Source organism: Schistocerca piceifrons, chromosome 10, assembly GCF_021461385.2.
Source record: "Schistocerca piceifrons isolate TAMUIC-IGC-003096 chromosome 10, iqSchPice1.1, whole genome shotgun sequence".
NCBI classification, from domain to species: Eukaryota; Metazoa; Arthropoda; class Insecta; order Orthoptera; family Acrididae; genus Schistocerca; species Schistocerca piceifrons.
In genome coordinates, this window is record NC_060147.1 from 60,633,201 (window position 1) to 60,645,415 (window position 12,215).

The 12,215-nt window shown below is 44.1% G+C and overlaps 1 protein-coding gene across 1 annotated transcript in view; it reads left to right on the forward strand.

The window, feature by feature from the left end:
- The first annotated feature begins 642 nt into the window (after window positions 1-642).
- LOC124718801 (proliferation-associated protein 2G4) overlaps window positions 643-12,215 on the forward strand; it is a 63,001-nt gene continuing 51,428 nt past the window's right edge. The window contains exons 1-4 of the mRNA XM_047244413.1: window positions 643-773; window positions 1,299-1,427; window positions 1,531-1,636; window positions 2,130-2,292. Coding sequence (XP_047100369.1) covers window positions 686-773; window positions 1,299-1,427; window positions 1,531-1,636; window positions 2,130-2,292 — 486 coding nt within the window. The 5' untranslated portion in view covers window positions 643-685. The remainder of the gene's footprint in view (window positions 774-1,298; window positions 1,428-1,530; window positions 1,637-2,129; window positions 2,293-12,215) is intronic.

Here is a 12,215-nt window from a genome sequence, read left to right on the forward strand (position 1 = left end):
TTATTTTAAGTGAAAAGGAGAGGGATACAGTTTTCATAGGCCGTCACGACCGGTAAGCAGCTGATGAGGTTACAGTTGATCGGACAATTTTTTTTTTTTTTTGTGGAAGTTACTGTGATGTTAAATGATTCATTACATATCTTCATAAGTTAATTGTATGTTCGTTACGTTCTCACTGCAAAATCAACCTGAAGTGTGATTTCCGTTTAAACGACTGTATTACCTCCATGCATGTGTGTGTACGGATCGCCAGTATTTTGTCTTGGTTTCTGGTAATTGAATAACATACTCTCAAGAAAGAGAGCAAAGTGTGACTTCATACCAAATTTTTTGAGGCTCCCCTACAGAAGACAACAGTATAGCTCTGTCTGAAAGGAAAATGCGTCCCAAACAGCTTTCAGATGCTCCTTTTATTGTAAGTAACCTCTTATAAACAAAACTTAAAATTATTGTAGCCGTATGCATCAACAGATTATTTTGTACCTAAACTTACGAGCCAAGCTTGCAGTGTTAACGCTGGTGTTTACGTGCCATTTGAACACTGATAAAATTAATTTCGTTGCAGCCATCGTGGCAGTTAGATGTAAACAAACTTATATCTCTAATTTGGATTGTCTTTGTTTTTCGTTTCATTTACATCGACTTCCCGCTTCTGCGTCACGTGACCTTATAGTACGAAGAAGACATGGCCGACAAAGAAGATGTCGCGGAAAAGACTATCGCGGAGGATTTGGTTGTCACCAAATATAAAATGGCTGGTGACATCGTTAACAGTGAGTACATTTGTGTGAACGATGGAAAATTGCCTCACTGTGAATTTGGAATGTTTATAGTGTCATTTGTGGGTATAGTCTGAAGAAGAACACGTCGGCCCATATGGGATGCTTGCGTTTGGCTGCTTGCTGCCATGTGGGCAGAGCTTATTTAATAGCTAGTGTGAGTTTAACTAGGATGATCCTTGTCCGGTTTGGTCTTTCTTCTCTTTCACTGTGATGGCTTTACGTACATTCGTCGATATGTGGATGTTTTGTTACATAAACAGCACATGTAACGCTTGGTCACCCATTACACCGCTACAGAATTCAGCTCAGTTAAATGTCTTGTGCAGTCGGTAGTGACTAGAGAATGAAGCTTTAATTAATTGTAAAGGATTTTCAACTAGTCACAAGACATTTACTTAGAATTCGCATGTACTGGGTAACTTAGAGTGCGTTTTTGTTGTAGAAGCAAGTTCTGACACCATTGATTTCTCTGCTCGCAATATTTGTGTGATTAGCATGTATTTCGATCTCTTGTAGGGGTCCTGAGGCAGGTTATTGATAGATGTGTTGCTGGTGCGTCTGTCAGAGAAATATGTGAGTTTGGGGACACGCTTATTTTGGATGAAACAAGCAAAGTTTTCAAGAAAGAAAAGGAACTTAAGAAAGGTATTGTTTAGTATATGGTATAGTCTAAACACGGTTTGCTTGATCTTGAGTATAAGATTGAATCTCAGGTTAACAGTATAAATTATACTTTCTCTCTTTCCAGGAATAGCATTCCCCACAAGTGTGTCTGTGAATAACTGTATTTGCCATTTTTCCCCCTCTCACGGTGAACCTGATGTTGAACTGAAGAATGATGACATGGTTAAAGTGTGAGTTACTTGGTTATTCTTAATATATTTAAATGCTCTGAGGAAAAGTATTTTCTATACTGCCACATTTTTAAAGTAGTGTATCTCTGTGAAGGATTCAGTCACCATGTTGTTTATGTTAACTGCAGTTTGTATATGAAAGTTCAAGTAGGCTAATACTGTTGCAAGTCTTAATGTTGACGCTAATTGTAGGAAAAATGTAACAATGAGGCAAGTGTATTCGAATCTTAGGTTTTGCAGAGGAGAACATAGCATTTAAATGTCACTCTGACTAAATTAGATACAGGTGGTTTTATAGAATTCATCTGATATTCATACACATAGAAAAACATAATTAAAATTTAGTTGAGAACTTTAAATATTTAGTTTTTTCCCATGTGTGTGTGTGTGTGTGTGTGTGTGGGGGGGGGGGGGGTATTAAATGACTGTAAAGTATTTTCATGTAAGTTCGATTCTTATTTTTATACACTGATTTTGTAATTTTATCTAATAGTGATCTGGGTGCCCATGTTGACGGCTTTATTGCCGTTGTTGCCCACACGGTAGTAGTTGGTGCGAATCGCAATAATAAGGTGAAAGGTCGCAAAGCAGATGTAGTGTTGGCAGCTCATTATGCATCACAGGCAGCTCTGAGGCTTTTGAAACCAGGAAATGAGGTAATTTTTGAAAATCTATGTGTGTGCCTTGTTTAAGTTTACTCTTTTAAAGCATATGTCAGCCAAAGTTATATAAGCTCTGAAAGTTATTTCTAGAGATACTAGACATGTTGATGTTGATCATGGATAAAGAGGAATGTTTGATACTGGCCCTTGGCTTTGACCAGTGATGTACAAAATGTGTGTGAAGCTTATTGAGGAACATGGCAGCTACACCTTCATATCAGTGGTGATTTTTTTCTAACAGGTTAAGCAATCACAACCATGTTTTTTGCTTTCACATTCAGTGACTTTGACAACCTTCAACCAGACTCGTGTGCTAACCTAACCTAGACCTTGGGCTAAGCCAGAGATCAATCTGTCATCCCAACTACGCTTTTTACTTTCACTTCGTTTGGATTTGGTTTCGTAGCAGCCATTGATGTCACTGGTCAAAACAGACGGCTATCATAAAATATTCCTCAGTCTCTCAAGTGTATTATTGTGTATTTTCCCTGTTGCTGAACGTAATTGATGATTTCTGAAGATTTCTGGAACACAAGAGATGTAAAATCTTAATGTTGCTGTTATTTGGGTGTTTTTAAGAAGCTATACTGGGAAATACGGAGGAGTCAGATTCCACTCGTCTTCTTTGACCCATGATGTCACAAATAAGGCGGAAACGACCATCCACTACGACTCCAACATGTGGCCTATGTCATTACGTAAACATAACACACGAAAGTACATCGAATCCCCCCCCCCACACACACACACACACACACACACACACACACACACTCTCCACAAAAAAACCTATCAAACTAACGGGACAAACATGGGAAATGGAGGTTTTTGGGTGGGGACAAACTAAATATAAACAAATTTAGATGCACAGCACTATACCAAATCACACAAAACTACAGAAAAACCGACACTGCAAAACTCTCCAAATTCGACTAAACACAATATCCTCTGGAAACTGACACTTCCGTTGTCATATGTAGCTCAACAGGAGCTCCCAGTATCAGAACACCCAAAGCCACAACCACTCATTGGAGTCAAACACTTCCGTTGACCTATATAGGTCAACAGCAGCTCCCGATACCAGAACACCCACAATGATGACCACACCTTTGACTTGAACAGTTCCCTTCACGTACATACATCAACAGTGGCTCCTGAAACCAAAACACCCACAACTACAGCCACACCTTGGAATCGAACAGTTCCCTTCACCCACATAGGTCAACAGCGGCTCCCAGTTCGAAAACACCCACAGATGCGACCACACATTGGAATCGAAAACTTCTCTTCAACTACATACCTACAAACTGATACACAATACCAAATCACCAATACCACAAACTACACAGTGGTTAGACACTGGACTCTCATTCGGAAGGACGACGGTTCAATTCCGCGTCCGGCCATCCTGATTTAGGTTTTCCGTGATTTCCCTAAATCACTCCAGGCAAATGCCGAGATGGTTCCTCTGAAAGGGCACGGCCAACTTCACTTCTTTCCCCATCCTTCCTTATTCTGATGAGACTGATGACCATGCTGTCTGGTCTCCTTCCCCAAACCAACCAACAAACCACACAACTCAGAACCAGCCCCAGCAAAACACAACAAATACACTAAAAAAAAAAGGAAAATAAGAACTTACCACAACAAAGTTCCGGTGCTGCAACCTAGGTCAGCCACCACAATTGCACAAAGGCGCGCGCGCGCCCACACACACACACACACACACACACACACACACACAGAGAGAGGAATTCTCTCATTAGCAAACAAAGGCAAGAGACTGCTATTTGTTGTTACTTACACTGCTGCTTTCTGTGATAATGATCAACAAGAACCAAATAATAGACTGCGTATGATGGAACATGTTCTGATTGAGAGTTAGGCGAAAATTTTTCTCCGTTTGAAAATCTTTGCGGCCGCTTCTTTAGTACATCAAATTCTGCACAGAAATTAGTCATCTTAGATTTAAAATCTAGTCAGTTGCCGTGCTTCGTTTCTGTCTGTATCACTATTAGGCATAAGAATAATACGAAGATAAACATGACACGATACGTATATTCTTCCGCGTTTGCTGTTGTCTCACTCTATTTTTGTAGTTTATTAGGCAGACAGGATTTAAATGAGATAGCAGCAAACACGAAAGAATACATGACAAAATGTTTATATTCGTATTATTCTTATGGTGAAGAGAATACTGCATGCGATTCACATTTCATCAGGTTCCTATTAGCAACCATCTCTTCTCACCAGGCAGGAAAAAATTCAGAACGTAGAGTTGGCCATATTGACAAACATCCCAAACAGTCTTGCCAGTCGGATTTTCGTAGTACATTGAAATTCTGCTACATTCGAAGATGAACAATACGGAATTTGTATTTACTTCTTTGGGTAATGTATGAAAATGCAGTGGTCGAAACTTGGGGCGGAGAAAAAAAGCTCGTCTTCCACCCCTTTTTTCTTATTTATTTACTGACGCAGTGGTTTTGGCGCCAGTATTTATCTTTGTGCCTACAAAGCATGCCTGTGTAGCGCTACATATATTCGACGGCAGAAGTTAGTTGTCTTGGCGCCTACCAACATTTTTCAGAACTTCCACTTCCTTTGCACTCGATTCTAAGCTGCAGGCGGTTTTTTGGATTACAAAAACCGGAAAAAAAGTGCGGCTTAATTTCGAGTAAATACGGTACTCAAATTAACACACGACCTACAGCAAACAGCACAACAACAACTTTCACACAACAAACACTAAATCAGTTAACTCACTGAAAAAATTCTTCTCCATATACTTCCAAAACCAGAACCACCCAGAACAAGCAGTAACACCAAACTGAACTCAATACACCACACAACATGAAACCCCTAAACACACCACCAGAGGGCACCACGAATAGCAACACGACGACACCTACAAACACGCCACCCTTACAAACCAGACTCCGCGCCGTCATGGCGTCACACATACAACAGCCTTACATCACGGGTCAAAGCTGACGGGTGGGATCGGACACTTCCATTGACCCAGTATACTGTACTCATACTTCCACACAGAGAAGAAAATGGTCTTGATTGAGAGCCGATTGCCGCTTTTGGATGTTACTAACTTTCTACAGCACTGGGTCGCTAACCAGACAGTAGCAAACGGTCAGTAATAGCCAAAAGATTTTTCTCACACTAATACTCGCCCAAAATTGTTACTTTGTCTAGTCGTTTCGCGTTTGTTGAGTGGGTGTCATTCAATTTGTATCTTGAATAGCTTGCTTTAGCAAAAATAATCCTGGCTTTTTAAAATTTGTCATTATTTTCCATTTCCTTGTTCTGAGGGAAGTTCTTGCATTATGTTTATTATTTGTAAGGCCACAGTTATGATTTGCAGTATTTGAGGTATTCAAGGGATGAGCAGTAAGACTTTATAGAAGACAGTTCGCAAGTATAAGTACAGAATGCAGTCTGACAACGAGGTCTGTGCCAATTTAGAACACCGGTGTGTTAATTTCTTACGGTGCATTTACAGGAGACCTAAAGACAATACGGTTGCCTTCATCTTGCTTTTAGGGTGAGTCATTCCCTGAAAAGGTCAAGGTGATGGTTTGCCCCTGTGACATTAAACTATACATTCCCCCCCCCCCCCCCCCCCCCCCCTCAAATCCCCCTCCCACCCCCTGTGGTGCTTTAAGTGCTGGAAATTTGGGCACGTCTTCCCACTGAGATTCCAGCACCACATGTTGAGACTGCTGACATTCGCTGCATCCGAATACTCCACGTGCGCCTCCACCCACTTGTATCAACTGTGGAGACCACCATGCCCCCTGCTCGCCAGACTGCGCAGTACTCCAAAAGGAGCGGAAAATCATAGAGTACAAGACCGTGGACTGGTTGACGTACTAATAGGCTAAAAGTAAATTTGAACGATTACACACCATTCGACAAACAGTGGGCACCCCGGGCCACCAGAATACCTCTGTCACTTTGGTGGTAGGGGACAAATCTTCTTCTGTTGCTCCCAAAGCACCTACTTCTGGAGCAATACCACCCCCACTCCCCAAACACAGGGGACATCGATTCCCTCCCCCCAGCCGGAGAAGCAACAGCCTCCTCCCGCTCCTCTCGTGCAGAAGGGGTCGCTTGGGAATCTCTCTTCCAAGGTCTAAGTGAGAGGGCAAGCAAATCAAGAAGAGGACTGCTAAGAAACAGCATCTGGTGGCCCCAACACCACCACTCCCTACCAGTTTGGCATCTGAGGATGAGGTGGATATTTTAGCATCCCCTGAGGACATGGATCTCTCTGTTGCCTCATCTGTAGTGGATACAAATACCCAACCGGTGGCAGCAGGTGATGCTGAGGCATAGCCTACCTCCTTGGGCAGCACATGCCTTCCCCGATTCCAGAAAGCGTCGTCGTCCAGAGAAACTGCTGATTTTTTCTACCACCTTGCTGAGTTACGTCAACTTTCAAGCGTTACACCTGCTTTTTGTGTTGTCCTTCAGGAAACCTGGTTTTGTGCACTGTGGACCCCTGCCCTTCGTGCCTATTAGGGGTACTACAAAAACCGTCCTGCCTGTGACAATGATCAGGTGGAGATTGCATCTTCGTCCTTACCTCTGTTTGTAGTGAACCTGTGCCCCTTCAAACACCTTTAGAAGCTGTGGCTGTCAGGGTGAGGACACTACAGGAAATTACTGTCAATAACCTCTACCTCCCTCCAGATGGTGATGCACTGCCTCATTTATTGGCTGCACTCATTTTGCAACTCCCCCACCTTTTCTCCTTCTGGGTGATTCTAATGCCCATAATTCTTTGTGGGGTTGCACCAAGGTTACTGGCCACGGGAAAGATGTTGAGGACTTACTAACTCAACTTGATATTTGCCCCCTAAATACAGGTGCCCCCATGCATTTTAGTGTAGCACATGGCACCTATTCAGCCATTGATCTCTCGGTTTGCAGTCCTGGCTTTCTCCCATCTATCCACTGGAGAGCACATGACGTCTTGTGTAGTAGTGACCACATTCCACTCTTCGTGTCCCTACCCCAGCATCCCTCATCTCGATGCTTGCGCAGGTGGGCTTTTCCCAAGGCTAACTGGGACTCTTTCTTATTCGCTACCAATGTTAAGGATCCATTGTATGCCACCATCGATGAAGCGATCCATGTCGTCACTAACACCGTTGTTGCTGCAGCTGAATCGAACAGTCCCTTCTTCCTCAGGTTGTCCCTGACAGAAGTCGGTGCTTTGGGGGTCGCCAGAAATTGTTGTGGCCATTGGAGACCGTAGGTGGGCCCTGCAGCGTCATAAGTGCCACCCCTCCCTGGAGAACCTTATTGCCTTCAAACAGCTCCGTGCCCAAGTTCGCCTTCTCAACAAACGAAGGAAGCAGGAGTGTTAAGAAAACCATGTCCCCACCAGTGGAACACGAATCTCCCCCTCTCAGGTTTGGAACAAGCTCCGCTGACTTTGCAGCTATCTGGACTCTGCAGGTGTACCTGGAATTTCCACAAATGGAGCTGTATCTGCCAATCCAGAGGTAATTGCAGAGCATCTTGCTGAGCATTATGCTCGCATCTTTGTCTGAGAATTATCACCGCATCTTTTGTCTCCTCAAACAGAGGGTGGAACAGCAGCAGCTATCTTTTGCTCCGTGCCACCCTGAGCTGTAATGTTCCCTTTAGTGAGTGGGAATTTCTTCATGCCCTTGCTGACCGTCGTGACATCCCTTGTCCCAGACCGCATCCATTCTCAAATGCTGAAACATCTGACAGCGGATTCCCAACACCAACCGCGTATGGAGCGATGGCTAATTCCTGTCACAATGGTGGGAAACTATCATCATTCCAGTGCTAAAGCCTGGGAAGAACCCACTAGATGTTGATAGCTGTTGTCTCATCAGCCTCACCAATGTTCTGTGCAAGCTGCTGATGAGCTGGGGGTTGTGTTGGCTCCTTGAGTCTCGGGGCCTTGTGCCTCTGCCGCAGGGTGGTTTTCGCCAGGGACGCTCCACCATCAACAAGTTGGTGTACCTGGAGTCTGCCATTCAGTTGGCCTTTTCCTGGCAACAGCACATCCTTGCTACTCTGCATGAGTGGGGTCTCCGGGTCCCTCTCCCGATTTTGTTTTTTTTTAAATTACAGAACTGTTTGTCATGCCGCAGTTTCAGAGTTTGCGTCGGTGTTTCCCGCAGTGCACTCCATATACAAGAGAATGAAATCTCGCAGGGCTCTGTCGTGAGTGTCCCACTCTTTTTAATTGCTGTCAATGGTCTCACGTTAGCAGTAGGATCGTCTGTATCTCCCCTCCTATACGTTGATATTTTTTGTATTTCCGTCTGCTCCTCTTCTGTTGTGGCAGGGAGCTATACAGAAGATGCAGTAATGGGCCCTCAGTCACAGCTTTCAGTTTTCGGCTGCCAAAACTTGTCATGCACTTCTGTCGTCACCGTACTGTCCACCCCCATGCAGAATTTTACCTCGATGATCGACTACTAGATGTAGTGGAGACTTGCTGCTTTTTGGGACTGGTCTTTGACATCCGGTTAACTTGGATTCCCCATCTTCGTCAGCTTAAGAACAAGTGCTAGCGGCACCTTAATCTTATTTGATGCCTGAGCCACACCGATAGGGGTGCTGATTGTCCTACTCTGCTGCAGTTGTACCAAGCCCTCGTACAGTCTCATTTTGATTATGGGAGGGTGGTGTGTGGTTCAGCATCACCCTCTGCCCTGGGTGTGCTGGACCCTATCCGCCACTGTGGTGTTTGCCTCGTGATAGTAGCCTTCCGATGGAGCCCTGTGAACAGACTCCTTGTGGAAGCTGGCGTTCCTCCATTGCAGCTCTGGTGGCAACTTGCTCGCAAATTATACCGCCCAGATACTTAGTTCGCCTCGCCATCCGAATTACCATCTCCTTTTCCCTGACATGGCAAAAAATCTCCTGCAACGGTGACCCAGAACTGGGAATCCTTACCACCTTTCCTGCGGGCCTGCTTCCATACACCTCCATGGTCCATACATCAGCCGTGGCTTCGGCTGGACGTATTGCAAAGCTCCAAAGGCTCAGTTCCACCTGAGGCCCACCACTGGCAATTTCTCTCTCTGCTCAGTGAGTTTGAGGGCTCAGAAATAATCTGCACGGATGGATCAATGGTCCAAGGTGTTCTTGGCTACGCTCACATTAGCCATACTGACAGTGCTCCTTGCCGGATGGCTGCAGCGTTTTCACTGCAGAGTTGGTTGCCATCTGCCGTGCTCTTGTTGATCATATCTGCTCATAATCGCCATCTGTAGTGATTCCTTAAGCAGCCTAGAAGCTCTCGACCAGTGCTTCCCTAGACATGCTGTGGTACTGACAATCCAGGAGACTCTTTATGCCCTCTGCAACAGTGGAAGCTCAGTGACCTTCATTTGGACCCCAGGACATGTCGAGGTACCAGGCAATGAACTTACTGACCACCTGGCCAAACAGGCCACCAGTAAACCATCTCTTGAGATTGGCCCGCTGGAGACTGATTTGCAATCGCTCTTCTGTTGCAAAGTTCTCGCAGTCTGGGATACTGAATGGCGCACCCCGAGTACACCAACTATTTGATATTAAGGAGACAATGAATGTGTGGTAGTCATCCATGCAAGCAACTCGCAGGGAATCTGTTGTCCTTGGCAGGCTCCACTTCGGCCATACGTCACTAACACGATTACCTCCTCCATCATGAGGACCCACCTCGGTGTCACTGTGACTCCCACATGACTGTCGTCCACATCTTGCTGGACTGTCCAGTTTGAGCCGTTGTGCAGTGTATTTTTAACCTTCCCAGCACCCTACCTACGGTGTTGGGCAACAATGCCTCAACGACAGATTTAGTTTTATGTTTTATTCATGAGGGGGCTTACTGTCGTGCCATGTAAGGGTGGTCATCAGGCCTTCTCTCAAAGGCCTCCACCCTCCCTCCATTTAACTCTGTCACCATTTCTTTGCCTTTGTTTGTCTTGGTGTCCATCTTTTTCCTACATGTATTCAGCTCGCCTTGTCTTTTTGGGGTGGATATTGTGGCATGTTGCAGAGTAGCTGGTTCATCCTCTTTTATTCTAGTGATCAGCCAGCCAAGAACATCTCTATATCTTTTTAATACCTTCCTCTACTTTTCCTTGTGGTGTACATTTTCCCCATTATTTGTTTGTCCCTTTCGTTTTCTCTTTAGGTGTGGTTCCCCATTCCTTTTCTCCCTTTTACTTTCCCAAACGTACTTGGGGTGGTGGCCTACCTTGAGCCTTATTTGCATCAGGAAAAAGGCACTGATGACCCTGTAGTTTGGTCCCTTTATACGCCAAATCAACCAACTTAAGTACAGAAACTGGCATTATGGCATGTCAGCTTCAGAAACATGGAAATCAACATGGAGCTGCTCACGTTACTTTCCTCACTCAAAGCACGTCACAAAAATGTTACTGTTTAGTCCCAAAAATCAGTTAATTGTAAACACAGGAAAATTATTAAGCATGCTGAAGAAATTAAATCTAAATGGTTAAGTGACATAGTAACACACAGACTGCACAATGAAAAGCAAGGCCTTCTTTTCGCATACCTTGAAATGCAAATTAAAGTAAAGTCTCATGATATTTTCATAAAATAAACTGCAGGCATGCAATTTAAACCATCAGGCTTGCACTCATCTAAAAAGGAACTAGGCCCTCACAGTTTTCTACCTGAACAAGTAAGTTTTATAATAATTCTTTTGTTCAGTGTGCTCTGTGGAACATGTACTCTGAAAAGTAATTCAGAAAATATCATTCTTGCCAAATGGTGCAATGCATATCTCCTCCCACCACATTTTTTGTGTTCTGTGTGAAACCTTCAGTACTCCAGCTATTGCTTACGTGTGGAGTGGTTGTTTTTTTTCCTAATTTATAACACATAGCCTTCAGTCCATTATTTCACAGTATTTAAGATGATTTTGGTTGGTCCTCACTCAGATCAATGACACTCTCACTTTCACATCATTTTCTGTTTACTAGTCTATTTCTGTAATTCGTTTTCCTCCTAGCTGATATGAACTGTTAGTTGCCCCCAAGAGCACACACTTAATAGTAGAAGGAAGGCCTATCTCCGTACATGTGTGAAGCTGAAATCTGAAATAAATCTCACTGTCTTCGGATAACTTGTGGGGATACTCATGATACAGAAGTCAGATGTTCTTTCTGGCGTCATATTGGAGCTACCAGTGTCTTTTCGTAATGGAGACTGTTACCACCACAAGAACTTCCCCTCTTTGACCACGCCATAGGACAACAAAATCAAGTGAACTGCAAGAACTTATTACCTTTGTTCTTTTTTTGCACACAGACTTACAGGTCGTTTACATCTAGTGAGTTGATATTCTTGTCGATAATCTCTTCCTTCAGTATATTACGAAGTGATACTGTCTTAATTAAAGCAGTGAGTCCTACATACCCTTTACTGTAAAGCCCTATAAGGGCCTGAACATAGTACAGTATTTAAAGTTTCTCCAGGACTGACTGCCATAGACTGATGAGGGATTACATGAAAACTTGGAAAAGCAATGGGTCTACTGCGTATGTCGAGGTTCACCACAAAACAAGGTTGACAACAAAGTGTTTATCCTAGTTGTTGTGGGTTTTGCTTCCTAATAGAAACGTGGTCTAACATCATGGAAGCCGTATTTCGCACCTCTGATCACGGTGCCTAAATGGTGACTACTCTACTGCTATACTCTAGACAGGTCATCAGCAGTACTTCGAGTACCTAATCCATGCCTACCCTCTACGTCAATAGTAGCACAAGTAAATTAGCTCATGGGGGACAGGCCATCACCTCATGTGATTCCTGCAAACAGAGCGAGGTTGCGCAGTGGTTAGCACACTGGACTCGCATTCGGGAGGACGACGGTTCAATCCCGTCTCCGGTCATCC